Below are 23,678 nucleotides of genomic sequence, written 5' to 3' on the forward strand. Positions count from 1 at the left end.
GGCCCTGGGGCGAGGCAGCGTGGGGGCGAAGGCCCTCTCTGGCTAGACAGCTCTGCTTGCTCTGCCTGCTCCTCTCCACCATGGTCCAGAGAGATGTCTTCATTGTTTTGTCTTTGGTGTTTTGTCCTTGGTCTTTTGTCTTTGGTATTTTAGCTCTAGCTGGGAAAACCCAGTCTTCATGGAAAAACCTGATCATTCCCTGAGCCAGAGGGGAGCTGACTTATATAGAGAGAAATCCCTGCCCTGGTCCCGTTTTCGTCCATCCTCATACAGATGAGGACTCCAAATCCTCACAGTTTAATTGGTCCAAAAAGCACTGTTCTGATTGGCTGGAGAATATGCTAATGGGGATATAGCTGCACAGCTCTGTTTGGACAGGGAAAATCTGTTATATTGATTGAAATATGATTCCAGGAGCTCCTTTATAAGGGTTAGCTACTTGGCAGGAACACAGTGGCAGGCACACAGTTTAGTTCAGGCTTCTCCATAAAGCATGGCTTACATGAGAAACCCAGTTTAGAAAGAGATGCTAGGCTCTGTTTTTAAATTTGAGCCTAATTAGCCATCAGGAGACCTTCTTGGTAGGTATCTTCTCTCTCAGGGTCCACAACCCCTAGTTAAAGTTCAGCATTTCCTTCAATTATGAATGTAGGCAACAAATCACAGTAGTTAGTATAAGCTCTGCCTATTATTTTATTGTCAAATAAGCACAGGTCTCTTCGTATCATATTGTTTGCTGTTGTAGATATCTTAAAATATTGTATCATTACTTCATATTTATAATTGTTATTAGACCAGTTGCTAAAATTTGTTATGTCAATATTTTGATATTATATCTTATTTTAAAATTATTGTCTAACTGAATTCTCAGTATACTTGATTTGTGTTGAAACCTTATGTACTTTATTTTATGCATTTATAACTATTATTCTGAGGAGTCTATTAGCTTCACTAGACTGCCAAAGGGAATCAGGGTACAAAAAATGGGTAAGAACACCTATTCTAGATCTTGTCTAGGATCTTTACATCCTAACCTGTATTCTTTCTTTTTTTTTTTTAAAGGTCTCTTATAGTAGCCATTTTCCCTATTCTTATAGTCATCTCATCATTCTTGTATATTGTTATTTTTATTTATTTATTTATTTTTCTACTGTAGCTGACTCTACTGGGACCCACTCTCTGTACACAACATACAAAGACTATGAAATTATGTTTCATGTTTCTACCATGCTGCCATACACACCTAACAACAAGCAACAGGTAAGAGATTCTTGTGTTATCTGTGTTTCTTTGCCCTTGTTTTATTTCCCCCAGAAGCCTAAGTGGCAAGTTTGTAAAATCTTAAACCAGAATTTAATGTTGCACCTGCCACAGCCCCAGGGAACTTAGTGCATTGTGGAAGTAAGGAAAGCAAATGAGCAGAAAACAAATGAAGAGACACAAATTCTAGGTTAACAGCCAGCTGGGTGGCTTTGTGAATTAATTGTTTGCTCTTCACCCACGGAGATTGAGCTTTTTTATGAAATCTGAAGAGAACAAGTTGAAATCATGGTGATTAGATGACTCTGCAGGATTGCAAAGAATGTATATGAGTGGGTGAAGTTTCATCTCAAGAGGCCAATGTACAAAGCAGGAAAGTATTGCTGTTTCATTTCCTATTGCAAAGGAGGTTCAGTATACTAACATGGAGAAAAAGCAAATTAAGTATCAGTGCTATCGCAGAAAAATGTTTTTTCCTAACATGTTTGTCAGGAGATAGCAAGGAACATGTATAACAATTGCATTTATGTATATCATACACAGTTTCTTTTTAAAACATCCAAAAGCACAATGCCTGTTACTAAAATGTAGCCACTGTGAAACTACAATGTGGAAACTAAGAAGTGACAGGTTGTTACAGAGCAAATGGAAACTGGCAGTAAATATTGTTTTAGAGTATTTGGTAGTTGTTCTGTTTAAAGTATTTCAAAATAAATGATACCAAACTGAATTTTAAAAAACCAGAGCTACTCTCCTTTCAATAGCTGTTATAAACACAAGGAATCCAGTGTTACTTCTGACCTTAAAATGGGTATGGATTTTGTTATTGTCAGTTGTTGTACTGACAGAATACAGGCCTGTTGCAGAATAAATCACAGCCCCTTTCATAGAATTTAACCAAACACAGATCTCATCTAAGACTTTGTCACTTAAGCTTTGATTAAATCACAAATCTGGGTAATAAAGTTGTGCCTCTTATGATTACCAAAGTAATCAAAAATAGGAAGCAAAACAGTGAATCAGCTATAACTCTGAAATAAACCGATTTTAAGATAAAGTCCCTGATCTGAGTTTGTGGACAATTTGTTTTATGAAAATGTCAGGTTTTAGATTTCTCTGAGAGGAAAATATCATGCTAAGAAAAATATGCTGAACTTATATTTCTGCCCAGTCAGTAGACAAAAAATTTAATAACATTAATAAATGATCTTTAAAGGGAAGATACAGTCTTATTCTACCTGATTAGTAATAAGAGTCAATTAATTGTTTATTTCTAACTTAATGAGTTGAAATGCTGAGCACAGTGAGTTGGCATTTAAATGGACGGCTATCTAAATAATTTAATTTTGGAGTCCAATCAAGGCAAAAGTATCATCTTCCTAAATTAGAATAAAAGAAGAATTTGTATTGTTACATATTAAGAAATTTTAGTTTTCTAGCTAAAGAATTTACTTCTTCTATATAGATTACTTTATGCTTGGGGGCGGGGGAGGGGCAGAAAGAATGCATCTTTTAAAATCTTTTTGTGCCCTCACCGCTGTGGCTCAGTTGTTTGGGCATCATCCCCAAAGTGAAAGGTCGTTGGTTCAATTCCCAGTCAGGGCAACATGCCTGGGTTGCGGGTTTGGTCCCTAGTTGGAGTGTGTGCTGGAGACAACCAATTAATATTTCTCTTTCACGTTGATCTTTCTTTCTCCTCCCCCTCCCCCTTGCTCTAAAAATAAATAAATAGAATCTTTAAAAATATATATTTTTGTAGGAGTTTATAAATACTTTAATTTTTAATGTGAGATGGATAGATTGATTCTACTTTGGACCTTTAATACAATTTTGAAGGAAGAATATATCAAAAAGACACTGACATTATGTAGGCAGGAATGCCATAATACACAGACAAATTGTATGTGTTTTTGGTATGTCTGTGATCCTGAGTAGATGAATAATCTTTAATAATTGGCATATTCTGTATAGCAATCAATACAGACCAGCCTTTATTTCAGTAACATCTGATAATATGTCATGTTTAGCAATGAAGTAAATGGCCTCATTAGAAGTTAATTTGGGATGCTTTAAAATTCCTAAGGTTAAAAGTACATTTCCTGAACATTCTAACTCCCCATTCTTAACCCTAATCTAAAAGGCCATTGTTTCACCCAGCCAGCAGCTAATACTAGATCATTGATTTTACTGGTATATATTTATGTAAGTTAAAGTCACTAGAAGATTTTTAAAAAGTTTTATAAATACAAGCTCTGTCTAATGGTGGATAGTTTATATAAATATCATGTTATTTTCCTTCTTATAAAATCCTCAATATAATAAAATATGAGAAATACAAAATTTGTTTAATTTCTCTTCATAACATTAAATTAAACTATCTAGTAAATGCCTCCTGAAAAGGCACTGGCCTAAGTTGATCTCGGTGCCTGAATTTGAAAGCTGCCTTTCCCAAACACTGTTTAATGTGGAGCAGAAGGTGGTCTTAGGTAGCTTTCACTGTGATTAAAGACGCTGTTTAAACTTTAATTTTAACCTGCTTTTAAATTGTCACAGCATTCTGGAATATTACTATTTTTTACTTTCCCAGTTTGTGACACAAAAAGTATATCAGAAAACACCTTAGCCATATATTTTTTAATGAAGCTAATTAAAGCAGAACATAAATTGTGTTGTAATTACTTCAGCCAATCTCATCTCTAAAAAAATTTTTCCCTATGGCAAGTTCCTTTCTTATATGAAAATGGAACAAAACTGTTGTTATGGAAACTAAGGATTTAGAGATGCTGGGACTTGGCATGATATGCCAGATATTGGATAGATCTGTTTGAATCTGCTATATGTGCTATGCAAATTTCAGAATATTCTTTCCCATATTCCTCCTCGGATGGAATGATAAATCAGGCTAAAATATTGACAATAACTGTGTACATTCCCTACCTTAATATGTACTGGTTAATAATAACTGGGGAGGAAAAAGCAAAATGTTGTCATTTATGTTGTTTATTTTTTCTTTTAGCTCCTACGGAAGCGGCACATTGGAAATGATATCGTAACAATTGTTTTCCAAGAGCCTGGAGCACAGCCATTCAGCCCAAAAAACATTCGGTCCCACTTTCAGCATGTTTTTGTCATTGTCAGGGCTCACAACCCCTGCACGGACGGGGTCTGTTACAGGTATTGGGGCTGCTGTGGTGGCTGGGTGGGGGGTATTGGCTGGGCCAGAGAGATGGCCCCATCCAGCTCTGCTTTCTTAAGGGGCAGTAGGCAGTCGCTCACTATTTATTTTTGTCTTTAAATGGTACATGCGGATGGTTTATTCACATGGTGACGTAACCTGATGGCATTGACATTACCCAGACATGTTGGTTAGGCACCTGCTGTTTCCATTTGCACCTCCTCCTTAGGTGGTGTCCTTCATCCATGCCATCTGCTCACCAACTAATTACTCATACTGCTAATTATATTTGTTTTTGGCATAGCAAGAACAGAGAAGAAAGATCATAGTAGTAGGAAAGACAAGGTTTTGGGTTCTTTTGTTTTTTTTTTTTAATTACTAAATATTTAAAAAGCCCAAACCCTTGCTTAGGACTGATTCACTCTTAAGATTTCGGACTGCAATTTTAGAAGCATTTCTAATTTGAAGCATTTGGTGGAATGGTTTCAGTGTCCCTCATGAGTCTCCGAATTCAGGCATCTATCTGCAGAGGCCTTAGCAAGAATCCTGGAGGGTTGCGTTTGGTGTTGAGAGTAAGGTGCTGGGTTGATAGGGGTTTAGTGCCAAAAAAAAGATGTGAAAGGATATTCTAGCCTTAGCAAGATGTTTCAAATATGAATCTATCTTTTCAAAATAGGAAATTTTATGATATCTTTCAATCTCTGAAATTTGGACGATGAGGCTGTGTCAATTTTGGATATTTGTTTTTGTACTAATATAGCTGCTTATGCAGAAAGTGGCCAGCACAGACTGGTAACTGGATTGTTGTGAGGTCCACAACTGTCTAGTTCTAGGTGCAGTGCAAGTTAATTATAGCCGTAGAGCAAGCGTGTTCAAGGAACAAAATAAATATGTAAAGGTTACTTTGGACTGCTGCTGACTGGCACCATCCTTGGATAATCCACAGTAACTACATGTATTGAGCTCTTATTATAAGCCCTGCACTATTCTATGCACTTTACATGTTTTCCCTCGTTTAGAAAACCTATGAGGTAGGTACTGTTTCCATCCCCATTTTCAGATGAGGAAACTTAAGCACATGGGTAGAGAAGTAACTTGTCTGAGGTCAGCTGGGACTGGGCAGAGCTGAGATTCACATGCACTGAGTCTGATTCTAGAGCCCAGTCTCTTAATGCCTCATTTACTTGCCTTGGGGAGCAGGGGTCCTGGCTGCCCCTGCTGCTGACTCACCAGCTGGGTCTAAGGTTTCCTAGGCTCAGGGATGGAAACATCAACAGAGGAGACCTAGATCTGAATACCCTCCTCAAGAATATGGCCTCTGAAAGCTGCTTTGGTTAGGTATGGGGAAAAAGAAGACTTGTAGGACATTTGACAGTAATTGGGTGGATAACTGTTTGCTTTTAGGAAATACCTCAAACCATTGAAACATGCTGTGTACTGGGTTCCTGCATAGGATTTCATGCTACTTTGTAGGTAGAAAGCTAAACCTTTCTGAGTGGTCTCTAGGAAATGTGGAGAGTGGGAACCTCTGTAGTTTCTTTTAAGAAGGGATTCTTCTTTAAATGCCTTTATATCTAATAGAAATATAATGCAAGCCACATATGATTTTATATTTTTTAATAGCCATATTTTTTTACAGTAACAAGAAATAGATAAAATTTTAATGATATATGATTTTGATATTAAAAAATATTTTATTTACCTGATAATACCCAACTATTATTTCAAGTAATTTTTTATTTCAAAGATATTGAGATAATAAGTTTTGGGGACGATGACTTTGAAATCTATGGTGCATTTTAGACTTATTGCTCATCTCAAGATGCTCAGTTTTTATTGGAAATAATCTGTATTTAGATTTCTTAAAATTTGTGATTGGAAAAGTAGATTCACATACTCAAGATTTTTCTAAACATGCTGTTAAAAATGCTTTCAAATAACTGAGTGTCAGTTTTTAAAAGTTAATATATTTTACTACTCCTTGGCCACACTGGCCCCGTTTGGAGTGCTCAGGGGCCACAGGGGCCAGTGCAAGTCTAAACAGACTGACGGGGTCCGTTGTCTTTGCCTTCCTCAGCACTCAGCTAGATGAGGAGGTGACACCTGGTTTTTCTTTTCAAGCCTGCACCTCCCACCCCCGACCTAGTAATCATGATTGTTGCTGTCTTTTTCTCATTTTTAATTGGTTGCCTGGAGAGCCCATCTTCTTAACCCCACCCTGTGCTGCTGGGAGCCTCTGCGTGAAGACACTGAACACCCTGCCCAGAACACAAGGCTAGTCTGGAATCTCCTAGTTGCCAAGCTTGTTTGAAGAACCACTTCATTGATTATAAACTGAACTTTGCCCTTTTGTAAATCCCAGCCAACATAATCAGTTTGTAACATCACTGAAGGAATCCCAAGAAACTAAAATAGTGACTTTTCCTGTTGTAAATTTAAGGTACATTAATTTTTCTCAGTCATCCAGCTGAGGTAGGCATGTTGCCTGGGAGTCCATGGTGAGGTCAGGAGAGATTTAAAGGCCCGGAAGAAATAGGACACCTCTCTTGTAGACTTTAATCTTTTGGGAGAAAGGTGTGAAGGGGGTTATTTTCTCATGAAAAGTACAATATTATGCAGTAGAATGGAAAATTGGTATCGATTTTAAGATAAAATGTGGGTCTTCAAAGAATTTTTATACCCGTTTTTCTCTTACCTCAGCCACTCCCCAGACTCCTAGGAATATGAATTTATAGACCTCTTTCATTAGGAGTACTTTGGTTGAAAAGTTTAGTAAAATTATACTAATTTTAGTTAATTTTACGTATACTAATATTTAATCTTATTAAATTTTATTTATTTAAATTTTATTTAAACTTATGTAAATATCCCTAAGTGATGTCGTCGGCAGCCGTCCGTCTCGAGAGACGATGGTGTAGCTTCTTAAGAGTCTATCTGCACCGCCGAGAATGGCTGTGCAGTCCGACTCGAGAGTGACATGGTAGTATCTGTCTCCTCCCGTGTTGAATCGACATCTTGCGATGACGCTGAAGCTACAGAGCCTGGGCAGGGTAATATGGAGGGTCTGCTGTTGCCCATGCAGCAGACCCCCCCCTCTCTTCGCAGCTGAAGGGTCCAAGGGAAAGACGGAGTCAATACAGCTTGGCTTCAGGTGCGCCGCAGGAGTTGCCGGTGTTGACTACAACGTCAAACCGCCTTAGAGACTCCGGCTCCGGATTTTCTGTCGGGGTTTACTCCCTTAGCCTTTCCCCTGAAGAGGTATGCCGCAAGGCAGCGGAGGTTTTTTGGAGTCAGAGTTTTCCTTCTCTGATGTACCCTGACTGGAAGATCGAACCAGCGACACTTAGCTCGCAGGCCGACGCTCAATCCACTGAGCTAAACCAGCCAGGGCTCCTAAGTGATGTAGAGTAATTGAAATCCTTTTTGTCATTTAAAGCCTCTTGTTCTCAACTTTCTCCACTGTGAGCACGCACATTTATTTACTGACATCTGCTTGGTGCCTGCACTGGAGAAAGCGCAAAGGAGCTTCTTGCTTTAATTGTGTAGAGAGAAGTGTGGGGTCCATGTAGACCTAAGTCAGAAGAAACCGTTAACAAGAAAATGGGATTTGGTGTGTGTTTAGAAGCACAGATGGATGGAATTCGGCGGGGAAAAGAAGTAATTCTAGCGGAGGCCAGCGGAATATACAGAAGGGTAGCCACAAGAAGGTGGAAAGCACAGTAAGATGACTACTCCTGTAGGAAAGCTGACTAGCCAGTGTGGGCCCTTAGAATGTGAGGCCATCAATAACACTGTACAATATAAGCACAGTTTTAGGAAAGTTTGTCCAGTGTAACCGTACAAGGTAATCTCAGAAAGACCAATTTGGAGCTGCTTATTGTTTATTTTTTTCCAGTTCCTGGCAGCCCTTGTCATATAAGTGCTGGGCACTATTCCATGCCCCGGGATGCAACCAGGGAACCAAGAAGGAAAAATCCTTACAGTAGATACGGAAAGAGGCTCTGAAATGGGTATTCTCTCTCCCTGGAAAGTTTACATAGGAAAAACTGACTAATTCAAACCAATCCCAGAGGCCAGCTAACCTTGAGTAGCAGACAGAGCCAAGAACTAAGAAATTAGTCACTGAGTCTGTGTACTGAAGTTTATGCCCATACCCGATAAGAGAGCCCTCCGGTCTCTATGATTTTTTGTGTGTTATTACAAATGAGCTTAATTGTGCGGTCCCAGTTGATGGAGCGGGTTAGAAGCAACAAATCAAAAAGATAAAGGAGCTGTTGAGTGGCAAGGATGTTCTGAAAACATCAGTGATTACTCACATCAAACATACAAATTCAATAAGCACTGCAGTCTGATGTCATTTGGTTTGGGAACAAACACCAACTATACTTCACTCACACCCGAGGGTATCACTGCAAAAACAGCGCAAGGCTATTGTTCACCATTTTTAACAACTAAAGAATTACTGGATGCAGGCATTGGTTGTGAAAGGCTGCTGCAAATATCACCAAAAGAGACAAATGTCACATAATGAGAGAACACAACCCCATGAATGGATTAGTTCTGTCCCCACCCTCCCCCCCAAATTGAATCTGAACCTGATCAAACCTCTAGAGGAGCCAGTTTACAGGAAATACAAAGACAAAGCATGTTTGTATTCAGCAAAATTCAGACTCTGGACAACTCTATGTGACAAACAGCCTAATTTCTTCCATAAATAAGTTACGAGGAAAAAAGAGAAAGAGAGGAGGAAGGGAATAAACAGAATTAAAAAACTTTAAGACAGTTAATTGTAGCCTTATTTGGATCAAATTGAAACAAAAAGGTTATTAATAAATCTTACACTGTCTTAATTGAAAATTGGAACATTGACTCACTATTTGATGAAACTAAAGAATTATTAATTTTAGAACTAGTTTAGTAATGTGTTTATAATAATGACCCTGAGTCTTTGAAGTAATGTTAAATTATGGTCAGTAACTATGTTTAGGAAGGTAGAAATATGTGTTACTCCTCTCAGAAAGATTTCCATATCCCGTGGTTAAAATGTGGTACATGTTGAAAGGAGTTAGTATGATGTAGCCCAAAAAGCACTTGGAATCAGACCAGATTGTTGAACCTCTCAGATCTTAAATTTCCCTTCCTGTGCAGTGGAAGGTTGCTTAACATCTGAAAACTCGTAAGTAAAGTATCTCATATAGGCAGGGAGAGTGCTACATGCACATTAAATGCCCATACACTTTTTCTTCTTTTCTCTTGAATAAAAAAATAGATATGCAAGCTTCAACTAGCAGGAGAAATCAAAGTGGGTCAAGTGGTGGAAATTTCTTTCAGAAAGTCTGTTCCAAGCCATAATCACTTAGCATTCCTTTGTCCAATGTAGCTGAACTTCCTAAGATGAAGATGTGAACGTGTCACTCTTCACGTGTACCTAAACCACCTAGGGAAAAGTTCAGACTGCCTAGCAAAGCCTACATCACGAAGGCTTCCAGGTCTAGCCTCTCCTGTCTCTCAGCCTCCATGGCATCTCTTCCAATCCTCTCCTCACCCTCTTATCTCATTCCTGAGACATGTGGAGCTACTTACAGCTCCCAGAACATACTGTACTCTGCCCCTCCTCTTTGCACGTGCTGCTCTCTGGGCTGAAATGCCTCTCCTCACACACACCCCTGCCCCTCCTTCCTCTGATGAATTACTGCTTTTCTTTTCTTTCTGGAGGGCTCCCCTTACCTCCCAGAACTAGCTACAGTGCCTCTCCTACGTTTCCAGTAGCACCTTGCACCTCCCCCAGGAGCATGCAAACCACTGGATGTAGACCCCAGACTTTAAGCTTCTGGAGGGTTGAGCCTGTGCCATCTCATCCTTGGTCCTCAACATTAGCATGGTGGCTAGTGTATAGTTGGTGCTCAGTGAGTGCTGGTGAATGAATGCTGAGAAGTCAAAAGCCCCCTGAAGGGAATGATGGGTACGCATTGGTTCTTCCACTGGTCTTTTCTGTCCTTTGCTCAGCTCTGCTTTCTTAAGAAGCTGAAAATCTGATCCAGGCTCCAAGAAGGGGAAACTTCCTCTACTGTATTGATGCTAAACCTCCTTCCTTTTAAATTTTGCATTGGGAGTTGTTTTTTGTTGTTCCCATGGTGTTTCAGAAGTTCAAGTGTCTTATTCTTCTCACTTGTTTTTTTCCCCACTGAGAATTCTGTTCAGATGTGTCTGTAACATTTCCATGTATTAACTTGAAATTGGCTCTGAGTACCAAGAACTACTACTTCTTCCAAGGTCTTTGATGTCAGCAAATGTTACAAGGTCCAGGCCCACCAGAAACAACCTAAGGGTGGTCTGCTTGGCCATGTGACTCATGGATGGTCCCCTTTGCAAGTACCTCAGGACTGGGAGGTTTAAAAATGTTCTTTCAGGGGAAATAGGTGTGCAGACTGTTGGGCTGCTAGGTGTCCAGAAGCTCAAGTTCCAATCCTGGCGCTCTCTAACAAGCTCTGGGCAAGTCATTTTACTTCTCTTGAGTCTGTTTCCTGGAGAAGTGAAGAATTTGTACCAGCTGTTCAAATGCAGGTTCAAGGATATGTCAGAGCAGTAAGACACAGAACACCTTCCTGGTCCCTCAGTCTTCCTCCAAGATTTTGGAGACAGACATATTTTATGGTAAAAGGAACACAAATATTCTTCAGTAGAATGCAGTATCAAGATGAATTTTAAGATGAAACTCAAAATTTTATTGGCAGAGCTTGAGGAACATTGAATTCTCTAAGTTTCCTTTCTGTCCAGTACTCACTGTCCGTAACTGTTTCAGCCTCTGAACTTCTGTCTGTTCTCTAGTTAACCCTCTTGAGTAGAACATCCTAGTCCTCAGCAATTCTGAGTAAATAAGGCATTGCTGTGATTGTAAAGAATTACTATTTCTAAGGAGATCAATATTGCATACAAGGAAGACATGAGCGTGCCAAACAGAAGCCATTTGGAATCTGCTTTTTAAAATAGCAAGAACCATTTATACTTAATACTTTTTAGTATCTTTATATAGTAAATTGAAATTCTAGAAAGCCTTCTTATATGGATGAAAATATTCTTTCTAGTTAGCTTTAGGCAGCCTTATTATCAAGCATTCAGAATTTGTGGCATATAACTTAATGAGCTTTTAACCTTGTAGAAAACCTTGAAAGTTAGATTTACTCAAAGCAAAACCCTTCATTTGAAAAGAGCATTCTAGGGTATCATCTTCCTCATCTTCTTCAGTAAGGATTCTATTTCTAATGATGTGAAGCTGATTTTAGTGTCTGTATCATTTACCTCCCTACCATGGTGAATCAGTGATAATTATAGGTTAAGGATAAGGATTTGGTTCTTTTCCTTATAGTCATTCAAAGGCTTCTAATTATTGCTGGGTTTTCAGTATATGTTTGTCTCAAGTTCTATTAGTTAATAAATAGATCTATAGAAAACCAGTCAGTTTAAGGGGCAAGTGGATGCATGATGCTCATATTCATACCCCCTGCTCAGTATTTTCCTCTTCTTGTTTAAACTAAAATAACAGCTGCTTCTTGAGAAAAAGAAATAACAATTTCAAGTGAAATTAGCAAGAAAAGAAATTGCCAGTTTAAAAATGAAAGATGTTAAATATTTCTGGATACTTACAGGATTCCTCTTAGAAAAGCCAGCAAATCTGAGTTTTAGCATCTTTGCTTGACTTAAAAAAAATAATGTGATCAAATTTAAATTATACAGCTGTCATTAATGAAGCCAGAGAGTTCACAATAGACAAGAAAAATTGCCTCTCTAATACTGATATATTTAGGCTATTATGCATAGGGAGGTTTCTGTAAATTCTTTCTCCAGTTAAAAAAAAATGGTGTGTTGCTTGCTACCTCTCTCTGTCATGAAGTGCTCTAGGTAGTCTTTTTTAAAGGAAAATTTCTGAAAAGCAACAAATAGGCCATTCCGTGGCATTTCCTGACAAAACATTATAATATGTATCCTGAGGTTGCTGTTTTTAATTAAGTTATTCTATTTTCACAAGAAGTAATCTTATTTTGAAAAGCAAAGCCAAATATATATATAAAGATAAAATAATGAATCAGAGCTCTTCAATTTAATTTGAAAGATGTGTGCTATGTTCTTTCCGTTCTGGGAGTTCAGAAGAAACAGGATTTGTATTGCTTTTCTAATGCTTAGTACAATTGTATAATTGACTCACTTTAAAATAATTAGGTGATTTGGAAAGAGGGATGTTTGGCCTGTTAGAATCATCATTTCCAGCCCTCTCAGACTTGCTGAGGTCCTGGACATGGTCATGGGACATGATAGAAGACACACAACCTCTTTATTGTTATTTGACTTCTGTTGTTGTTTGAGAAAATTTTTTTCCCTTCTGAGATTAAAAGTAATAGGTTATTATAGATACTTATGTGGTCCTTTTCTTAGGCCTGATTTTAGCAATACACAGAAGTGACTGGCCCATGTTTCCTTAAATCAGTCTTGCTTAAAGGAATGGGAAAAGGAAAATATTCTCCTCACAGACAAATTGTCAGACACCACAAGTGAATGTGGACAAAAGAATAGCTCAGTTTAAAAATAAGATTTTAAAGCACTGTTGCTATTACTATAAAGATCAAGTCATTTTAATACCTCACTCAAATGTCAATTTTCATTTTTAAATTATACTTTTGGTTTATTGCATAATGTCTCACACATAGGCCAACAAGTAATGTTTGTTTAGTTAAAAAGAACTTTAATCTATGTCTCTTATGTGATGCATATTTTGATATTTTCATGATAAGCTGTCCACTTATGGGCATCATATGTAAAATGGAGACCACACTAATGTTCTTATAGAATCTATGCTTGTTCTGAAAGGTCATGTGATTATAGTAACCTCCCCCCCTTGGAAATAATCAGTAGGTATTTAAAATGTTGTCTTTTATAAAGAATATGTCAATAAAATTTTTTTCATGAAGTTATGGTTAGTTTACCATCTGTTATGAAAATAATATTTTTACTTTAAATTTTTTGGGAAAAAATAAACTGTTCTATAAATGACCTAGAAAAAAATTGTTCTATAAATTCTAAATGTGGTTGAATGAAAAAGTGTGCTCATGTTAAGTGGAAATGTCATTATTTCTTGTGGGACAATGACAGTTATTTTCCTTTTGAGGGATATCTTTGTCATAGAGAAAGTGTATTTTATTCTGTTTTGAGACAGAATTGTTGACCTGCCTCTTTCTCTTTGATCTTTGCTTTTTCTCCTCTTAGTGTGGCTGTCACCAGGTCCAGAGATGTGCCTTCCTTTGGACCTCTCATCCCGAAAGGGGTCACTTTCCCTAAGTCAAATGTATTCAGGGACTTCCTTCTGGCCAAAGTGATAAATGCAGAAAACGCTGCTCATAAATCAGAAAAGTTCCGGGCTATGGCAACTCGGACACGCCAAGAATACCTAAAAGATCTGGCAGAAAAAAATGTCACCAACACCCCTATTGACCCATCTGGCAAGTTCCCTTTCATCTCTCTGGCCTCCAAGAAGAAGGAAAAGTCTAAGCCATACCCAGGAGCAGAGCTCAGCAGTATGGGGGCTATTGTGTGGGCCATCCATGCCAAAGACTACACCAAGGCTATGGAAATAGACTGCCTTCTAGGGATCTCCAATGAGTTCATCGTCCTCATTGAACAGGAAACGAAGAGCGTGGTTTTCAACTGTTCTTGTAGAGATGTGATAGGGTGGACTTCGACTGACACCAACCTCAAAATCTTCTATGAGCGAGGGGAATGTGTTTCAGTGGAGAGTTTCATTAGCAATGAAGATATCAAGGAAATTGTCAAAAGGTTGCAGGTGAGTCTTTTCCTCTCAGTTAATCCATGTGCAGTTTCCCTTTTACAGAGCTTTCAATACAGACCAGAGCCAAGTTACTGAAGCTTGTACTTTTTATCAGCTCCTCTGAAAACTCGCCTTGATGATATGAAGCAACACCAAACTTATCTTACATTTGTTTTCCATCATTTTTCAGAAAGAAAAGTAGTAGAACACGCAGGGAGGCCACACTTCCTCTAAGTGTGTGTGTGTGTGTGTGTGTGTGTGTGTGTGTGTAAGACCCGTTTGCATGTGCCCCAATCCTGCTGCCCTGGTGACTGCTGAGGTAGCCCAGCCAGTCTGCTTTAGTTGTTGAAAAGAATTGTTTGATTGGTATCTGGTGCCTTGAAACTTTTAAGGACAAAATGAGGAGCAGAATATGGTTTCTCTTGTCTGCCAGCTCCTTGTAGGTCTCTGTTCGAGGTTTCCTTGTAACTTCAGCGAAGCTATTGAGTTCTTTGGATGCAACAAATATGTTCCTTTTGGCCTAATGAATGGAGACTAGCAAAGGGGAAATAAGCAGATGGCTCTCCGGCTGGCAGCAGTGATTCAGAAGTTACCCTGCGCACAGTGTTTGGCCTGTCTACTACTTAATACCCTGTTTTGTTAAACCATGCTATCTTTTGTTTCCTTGTCTAGTTTGTGTCAAAAGGTTGTGAATCGGTGGAGATGACTCTGCGCAGGAATGGGCTAGGACAGCTTGGCTTCCATGTCAACTACGAGGGCATCGTGGCGGACGTGGAGCCCTATGGCTATGCCTGGCAGGCGGGGCTGAGGCAGGGCAGCCGGCTGGTGGAGATCTGCAAGGTGGCAGTGGCCACTCTGAGCCATGAGCAGATGATCGACCTCCTGAGAACGTCCGTCACAGTGAAGGTTGTCATCATCCCCCCCCATGACGACTGCACCCCACGGAGGTAGGTCTGAGTGGGCAGCTGCGAGTCTGGGAGCCGAGACCCGGGTCTGTGTGCCATGTAGAAGGGCTCCTGCTGGGTAGGGGAGGAGGGTGCGTGTGACACTGCAAGTTCTCTCTATGGAAAGTCTGACTCAGGACACAGCTTCCTTTCGGCATGTGGCAACAGCAGCTGGAAGGAATGACTAACTTGGACCATTCCCAGGATTTATATCTCTCAATTTATGAAGTTGCTGTTCCAGATAGAAGAGTCTGGTAATAGCCATCTTAAACATCTTGCACCAGTAGCTGAGAAACATTGCACACTTAGCATTAAACGATGCTCCACATCACAGACTGTCAGACTCTTTCTTCTTCTGTGTTCCATGACAGCTCATTCTTCTGAATCTCCCACGTGGACCCAATTGCTGTCCAAAACCACAGGTGCTGCTTTGACCCCAGCTACCTCAACCTGGAGGGCTGGACGTGACTGACCAGGCTTCCTCCTAACTGCATCCATGTGTCAGGAACTGGCTTCAGATGAGCTGATCCTGCTCTTGGTTCTTTGGCGGTTGGTTCCAGCCTGTTCCCAAAGGGAAGCCCACCAGCTCCCTGCCCCTCCCAGTTCCTGTCAAGCCAGCAGTACCGTTGAAAATTTAATTTCTCTGCCTCTGGGGAGGTTTCTTGATGGAACAAATTTAATCAACTGTTTTCTTTTCTCCTTTGGGCACACAAATGCTATTTTTGCTAGTTATTTTTTTTCCCCAAACTGTTAACTTGCTTTGAACCCATTATTTTCTAAGAGTTTATCTTAATATTTGTCAGTTAATTCCTAGGCCTTCTAAAGCCAAGATAGGACTCTTTATCCTATTTTTTCCCCAAAACATGACCATCTGCACCTGAGCTCTCACAGGTTCATGAACATCAGAGGGTAGAAATGTATGGACAGTTACAATGGGTCATGGGTGTCCTTTAAAAAGTAAGGAACAATGACAATCTAAAGGTACTTCAGTTCTTCAAACCAAGCATTACATACCAGACTGTGATGGTATTTCTTAGTACTGCTTACCTGGAAATTATGTACCTCTGTCAGAATGTGGTGAAATCCCTTTGTCTAATTGCTTTAAGAAATGCTCCATTTTGGGTGATGAGATTTCTCTGGAAACCAAAATATATACCATCAATTTTTTATTTGAACTATTTTAGAGGGTGCAGGGAAATATTCTGAAATTGCCTTACGCATGTACCCTGGAGTTAACCAGGTCTCTTCTGGTTACTTCGGTCACATCATCACTTGAGGGTCAGCGTTTTGCTAAATGGGATTCCAGATGGCTCTTGAGGTGCATCAGAAAGGTAGTTAGGTTCTTACAAACTCTTCCCTGCTCTGTACTTGTCTGTCTTCTGTCCTTTGGTCTCTCCTACAGATTGCCTGCTTTGTTGCTTCTCAACAGTCAGTTATAAACTGGAGAAGATAACCAGGCTTTGTAACTTGTCAAGCTTAATTGCACACAGTACTGAGTTAGAGCTACTAGTCTAAGGACTGATATACTCAAAGTGAAGCCTGCAGCTCTCGTGCCGCTGTCTTGTCTGCTCAGAGATCTTTCCCCTTGTTTCTAGTCCCCAGTTTGTATTGGGGGCTGGGGGGCTGAGGAGGGAAATGGGGATGTCAGTGTGTGAGGAGACAGGAGGGAGTGGACAACACTGTGGATTGTTGTTACTAGAAAGATGGTCTGGGGTCTGGCCCTGGGTAGATAGGTCTGTGATTGGAGGTGGTTTATCTTCTGTAAGCTACTAGACTAGATATGTCTTCTATGGTGTATTGGTACAAACAACCAACATTTGCTGAGTATTTAATGAGCCACATCTTAGAAAAAGCACTTTGTACGGGCTAGTGCATTTAGTCCCTATAACAGCCCTGTGAGGTGATACTGTTAATATAATTTCTATTATATTTAAAGGAAACCAAGACTCAGAAAAGTTAGTAACTTCCTAAGCTCATCTGGCAAATTTAGGTCTAACTTGAGAATTGAAGCTCTTAACTGCTACTTCATATGCTTGGGGTACAAATCCTTTCCTCATATGCCAGCATAAGCAGGGGCTTGTTGGCGAACTGGCCTTTTGTGGGGACAAGAACCCTAATTTGGAGCATTTACTGATTACTACTGATAACTACTGTGTAAATACTCCTGTTGTGGCCAGTGCCAAGCTACCAGCTTGACACTGGTGAACGCTTAGTTGGGATACAGGCTCGTCGTTTGCTCTTGCAAACCTGGACACATTGCTCCCTCCCATCCACCCCGAATGAAGAAGCCGTATTTCTTGTCTTCTCTCAGCAATGCCTCTAACTCACTAGTTGCCATCCTCTCCTTGCCAGTGGAGCAGGCAGTGACAGGACCGAGGGTGTGAGGATACGGGATGGGAGGCTGGGATGAAGCATCAGTGTCCTGCGCAGCCCCAGGGACCTCAGAGATGTGCTCTGCTTCTTTCACTACAGTTTCCATCAGAAATGCCCCTGACTGACCTTCTGAGCCGGTGTGGCCAGGTGCCACAGACACCTGTGAGGGACTGAAAGCCCTGCTCTCCCCATCCCTCCTTTAGACCGACTTCACAGGAACCTTGAAGCATTAACACCTTGCTACAATTTTCAGCAAAATAAGATAATTCTCTTCTGTTTTTTTTTTTTTTTCTTCTTCACACTTCACACTCCCACTGCTGTTTTCCTAGTGACTAATTAATTACTCTCTTCTTTGTTTAGTCACTCTCTTCATCTTTGTCAGTTGTTACCCCTGCTTGAGGCAGAGCATGCCTCCTGCAGGCACTCTGCCCCCTGCCCCCCTTTTCAGGATTCCCAGGTACCCAAAGTGGTGATCTGGTGATCGTACATGATTACAAACACCCATGTATGTTTACATGGGAGGGTCATTAGTTTTGAAAAAGGCAGGTTTTGTTTTTTTGTTTTTTTTTTAATGAAAAAAATCCAGTTTAACAACAACAATGTGGGGCTTCAATAACAAATGAAAAATAGGGCTGTTTTCCCTGTTCTTAGGAAATAAAAGATCCCTCTATGAATATTTTTCAAAGTAAAGTTTTTTAAGGAGAGAAGGGACAGGGAAAGTCAAGCAAAATTTCTGAGCCCCTCTTGTGTAGTGGGCTTTTAAAAGAAATCTTCATAGCAGCCTTATTTCCATTAAAACAATGAGGAGAATGAGGTTTAGAAAGGTTCCGTGGCTGCCCAAAGAGCCCGCCAGCTGCTGCAGAAACAGGTGTGCTTACCTGCCGGCTTACCTAGAAGGCTTCCTCCCTGGGGTGAGATGTCAGACTGCGGGAGGGGCCCCTCACCCCCGTCCATCACAGACTCTGGAGTTTGTGACCAGGACTGATCTGTTGGTGTCTCTGACCTCAGAATCTTCAACAGGCATTCTCTCGGCAAAACGAAAAACACCCAGGGAGCAGATGAAATTGTGATGTGCCGGTGTTGAGTGGGAGGGGTGACCTTCATGCTGTGGAGAGCCAGTAGCCTACAGTTTTTAAAGAAAGCAATCAAGGGCCATTCAAGAGGAAGGGCGAAAAACAAGTTACATAAAAGGACCAAATGACCTTGTAAATAAGAATGGGTCACAAAGGTTTTTCTTCATTTTGAAAAACAAGTATTTCAAAATGCAAAAGCTAGAAGGGCAGCTGTTAAGAGATCATCTGGTTCAAATCTCTCATTTCTCAGCTGAGGGTAAGTGTTTTTCCTAAGCCAAAGTCACATGGCTTATCAGGGATCTAGCTGTCCTCAAACACCTAATTTTTCTGATTCAAGAGCCTATTATGACGTTTTTGTTCAATGTACTATTCATCTGATTTTCTATCCGTATTTCTTAGTGTCTAAGGAAAAAGGAGAGAGTAATAGGTCATAAGAAATTAAAGGAAACACACACAAAAAAACCCCCGAAAAAGAGACTAAGGAGATAAAGTGGTATTTCAGTTAACTTAGGGTTTCAGCACGTCACCATGTGACACTTTTAGCACTGAATTTGTAATTTCTGTTGACTGTAGCTCTTTAAAAATTGCTGAGTTTTCCATTTTGTCATAGGCTCGGCCCTGAGTGAAATATGATAGACGATCTAAGGTGAAGAAATGTGGGGATTTGGAGTAGAAGTATGCTTTCATTAGTGACTGAACTAAGACTTACCAAAGGTAGATTGATTCTGTGAGTTCAGATCCTTGCTCTTCCTGGCTTTGTGGTGGTGGGCAAATTAATCTCTCCAAGCCTCCATTTTCTCACCCGATAAATGGGGGTAATGATACCACACTTCAGAGAGTTGTAGTGGGGCTTGATTAGTACCTGGTCCATTGTGAGCTCTGAGTGTTTGAGTTATTGTTGTTGAACCCCAAATTTTACTTTGGATGATATAATAAAAATCCTTTTAGGAGCAGTCATACATGTCTGTTTTTACCTTTGTCTTTCAAGGCACTGCTCACTTCTAGATTCTGTGTATGACTCTTATATTTTATAGAGATCAGTAAGTGATGGAAGCAAGTGGGTACGTAGTCCACCCGCCTTGGGAGGCAGTCAGAAATGGCCAGATAGCTGAGGCGTAGCTCTCTGGAGGCTTTGTCTTCCCTTCTCTGTGACTGAATCTTCTCTCCTTGCTTAGGCTTTGTCAAGCTGCATTCTATAATTATAGAATATGGAGAAGGTTTCTAGTTATATGTTAAGAGTGGTAGAAATGAACTATAGCCTATAGAGAAATCTTTGGCTAATGGGTTCTTTTAACCAGTCTTAGTATTAAATGTTTGGCTATATTGGGTTAAATAAAAATATTAAATTAAATTTACCTGTTTTATTTTCCTTTTTTAATATGGTGCTAAACATTTTAAAATTACATACGTGGCTCGCCTTTTATTTCTGTGGGACACCAATGGTCTGGACTCTCCCTGTGTTATTGCTGAAGTCCCTCTCAAGGGCCAGTTAATAATCACCCTAACCTCTCCCTTCTAGATCTTCCCATATGCTTCTCAATCTTGGAAATTCCTTTAAGAAAGAAAGTCATTTTTTTTTTTTCACTGAGTGATGAAATTCAAAAATAAAATTTGAGCTAATACTTTAGTGGGAATAGGTTTTTTTCTGGTAATTCGTCTGTCAGTCAAGTTAATGATTTCTTGATCTTTCCTTGGTTGTTTTGGGTAAAGGGAATGGAAAGTGGACTTCATGTTTCCTAAGGTTTGGGGGTTGAGATAGTGACACCAAAAGGTGCTAAAGTGACAGAAGACATTTTTTTCCTGCCAGTTTCAGGCCTGCAATGGGAGATTTGTAACTTTGGGGGATGGGGGGAGAGGAAAGAAGACCGGATTTCAAATTATGCTTTGTTCCCTGGTAATTTGATAATTGCAGAATTTTTACAATTGGCTTTTTTTTTTCATTCGAGCTAAATTTGGCTCTCACTTTGGGTTTTAAGATTTCTCCCTACTTAATTTTTTGACAATCAGAATCCCAACAGATAGAGATCCCTGTTCCTTAATATGCAGTGAAGGGTGTGTGAAGTTGAGTGCTTGTTCCTCTGAAGCCGCCTCTTAGGGGGTCTCCTCCCTGCCTCCCTTGCTGCCCTGGTAGCCATCCCTTCTCAAATCTCGGTACTGACAGCTGCCAGCACTGCCCCTCACCCCCACACCACAAGGGTGACCTTGGGTCTCTGTTTTTCAAGGATTCCATATCTCAGACTTAACCTTTGGGATTGAGCAAAGGAAGTGTGCGACTTCCTGGGGTTCTGGTTTTTGAAAGGAAACTAATTATAGGGCCCAGTGATTAAAAGATGGTTTGAAACAGAGTATGAAGTGTTTGATCCATTTTTACTGTTAATGAGAAGCATTGTGGTTGCACCAGCGAAGAAAAACAATATTAATTTTTCTTCTCTCTGTGCCCTTCCCCCAATAGGAGTTGCTCTGAAACCTACCGCATGCCAGTGATGGAGTACAAAATGAACGAAGGGGTTTCCTACGAGTTAAAGTTTCCCTTCCGAAATAATAACAAATGGCAGAGGAACGCCAACAAGGGGCCTCATGCTCCTCCAGTCCCATCCCAGGTGCAGAGTCCCATGACCTCGAGGTTGAACGCTGGGAAAGGAGACGGAAAGATGCCTCCTCCAGAGAGAGCGGCCAACATTCCTCGCAGTATCTCCAGTGACGGGCGCCCGCTGGAGAGGCGGTGAGTGCGCCTTCTCTGGTTTGCTCTAAATCTCTGTCCCTGGTTTAAATAGCACCAGACTCATAAGCACCAGCTTTTAGGCCTTCCCATATTTTACTAGAAATCAAGAATGAAAACTGAGATGCATGCATGGTAGCTTTCCAAAGCCATAAGGATAAAGAAGGATCTATTCTCACATAGCGTCGGCTCCATGTAATGGTATTTGTGTTCTGCTCTTTCCATTTCCATGTGGGATCAACAGAAATCATTCTTGCACACTTAGTAGCCATGTGGGTTAGAACTTGACACATGCTTTGAGGTGATATTGACCATGTTGTCATCTTTGACAGTCTTCATCTTTTGGGGATAAGTGATATAATAGTAACAGAATTCAGGCTTTTGGTTGAGTATCTGTCATTTTGTTAATAAAAAAAGTTGTGAGAAATGAAAAGAACCAGTATAGTACTAACATTTTTCACCGCTCTGAAGGAAAAAAACAGTGGCTGTGTCAAAACACTCAGTCCTGAGTAAAACACACAAAAGGCAGAGGAGTTGAGGGGTCCTGGAAAGTGTGACACTAGGCACTGGAGGTTCCCTCACAAATGGAACCAGCTAACTCTTCCTTAAGGAGGACGCCCTCACACTTTTGTCTGGGATTCACTGGAAAATGCAGCGCTATGAAATAGAATAGGCCCAAAATTCAACTAGATTCAGTACTTTGAAAATGTAAATAAGAATTGCCTATAAAATTTTAAATTGCACTATAAATTTGTTAGCCTTGCTTATGTAGGCTACCGAAGGGGGCAGTTTAATTTAGTAACTTGCTAGTCACCTGCTAGAAGCAGCCAACTTCTTTTTGGCCATCCCTTGTCCTTTCCCCATCACTTCTGCTTGTCTTGATCTCATCTCAGAACATATTTGTGGGGTCAAAAACCTTCAGCTTGGAGAAGTCTCTGGTCCAGGAGCTGTGTTGGGTAGAAGGGAGGTCCCTGTGGAGCCAAAATGTGACCCTGGCTCATCTAAGCAGCAGGAACCAGGTCCCACAAGAACAGGTGGCAAGGAAAATGGGTCCTAGTGCTTAAATAGTCATTGGTTCAAATTGGGAGCAGAAAGCTGGAGGTTTTAAAGATCACACTATGGTGTCATTTATCTTAGTCTAAATTTTGAGCTATTGCTTAAAAACATTGTCACTTAGTTATTTCAGAAATACTAGAAACCCATGTATAAATAATTCAGTAAAAAACAGACAAACAAAAAGCTTGAGTTGTCTTTCCAAAATTCTTCATGTAATCCTGGAGATTCATTTCCAGAGCCCAGCTATTTATCTCAAATGATTCCTTTCCCAAAGTAGCTGCATTCCCATCTGTACTCCTTGTTCTCATTATTTTTGAAAAGAAAAAACATCCAAGAGATCTCTGAATAAGTTTTTTGTTCTACACCTTCCAAAGTTGGCACTCTCTGAGGTGTGTGCTAACTAGAATTCATGATTTGGCCTGCATTTTGAAAGATGATCCCAGGAAACCATTGTTTAGAGAAGGACCTCCTTTTCTTATCAATGCCATTTTCTCTCCAGAACAATCACTGGGTTTTTACAAGTGAAATTGGTTTTGTGTTATTTTCTTTACACAATATTCCATATAATACAATAACAGGGTATATTTCAATCTCACATTGAGTTTAATTTCTGCAAAGGAATCAAAGATTGTTGCTGAACATACTGACTGACCTCCAAAAGTGAAAAATATTTTCGTAGCTAACTATCCTCCTGTGATACAAGCAGCTCTTAGTTCTAGACAATGCATCAATTCCTTTATTTCTTCCAGATGGAGCTCTTTGAGTTCTAGAGATTATTTCTGTGTGTACTCGTGTCTGCCTTTCATCTTAACTCCAGCCAGAGGAAGAGGAATCTCAGGGAGTACTCACCGCAAGAGGCTGTGACTCTCTGAGCTGTACAGATAAAGGGGCAGAAGTGAGGCCACCAGTGGTTCTCAGGGAAGCTGGACCTCTCCTCAGCTCCCTCTCAGGCGTCGTAGTTCCAGGTGTTCTTTAGAACACTGGACTCGGGTTTCAGATGTTACAATGGAGGATGGAGGTGACTTGGAAAATCCCAGCCCTACGTTTTCAAGATATTTAGGTTCATCCTCATTTTGAAGTATATGAGAATTTAGGTGGATATGCTTCTTTTGTGAAAATGTAAGAGTTCAATTTCCTATCCCATCATTCTGAATTTTTAGTAATACAATATTTCTATCTACTTTTTATTTTCTATAATCCTGAGGATATGTATGTTTGTTTGTTTATTTATTTTAGAGGGGAAGGAGGTGGGGAGAGAAAT

The 23,678-nt window shown here is 40.1% G+C and overlaps 1 protein-coding gene across 1 annotated transcript in view; it reads left to right on the forward strand.

Annotated features, from left to right (window-relative positions):
* SIPA1L1 (signal induced proliferation associated 1 like 1) overlaps positions 1–23,678 on the forward strand; it is a 291,340-nt gene that overhangs the window by 211,110 nt on the left and 56,552 nt on the right. Inside the window, exons 8-12 of the mRNA XM_090271076.1 lie at positions 1,157–1,260; positions 4,277–4,434; positions 13,694–14,267; positions 14,925–15,199; positions 21,095–21,364. Of these exons, the coding sequence (XP_090127202.1) occupies positions 1,157–1,260; positions 4,277–4,434; positions 13,694–14,267; positions 14,925–15,199; positions 21,095–21,364 (1,381 nt within the window). The remainder of the gene's footprint in view (positions 1–1,156; positions 1,261–4,276; positions 4,435–13,693; positions 14,268–14,924; positions 15,200–21,094; positions 21,365–23,678) is intronic.

The sequence above is a fragment of the Furipterus horrens genome, unplaced genomic scaffold (assembly GCF_987537825.1).
Source record: "Furipterus horrens unplaced genomic scaffold, mFurHor1.1.pri manual_scaffold_3, whole genome shotgun sequence".
In the NCBI taxonomy this organism is placed as follows: Eukaryota; Metazoa; Chordata; class Mammalia; order Chiroptera; family Furipteridae; genus Furipterus; species Furipterus horrens.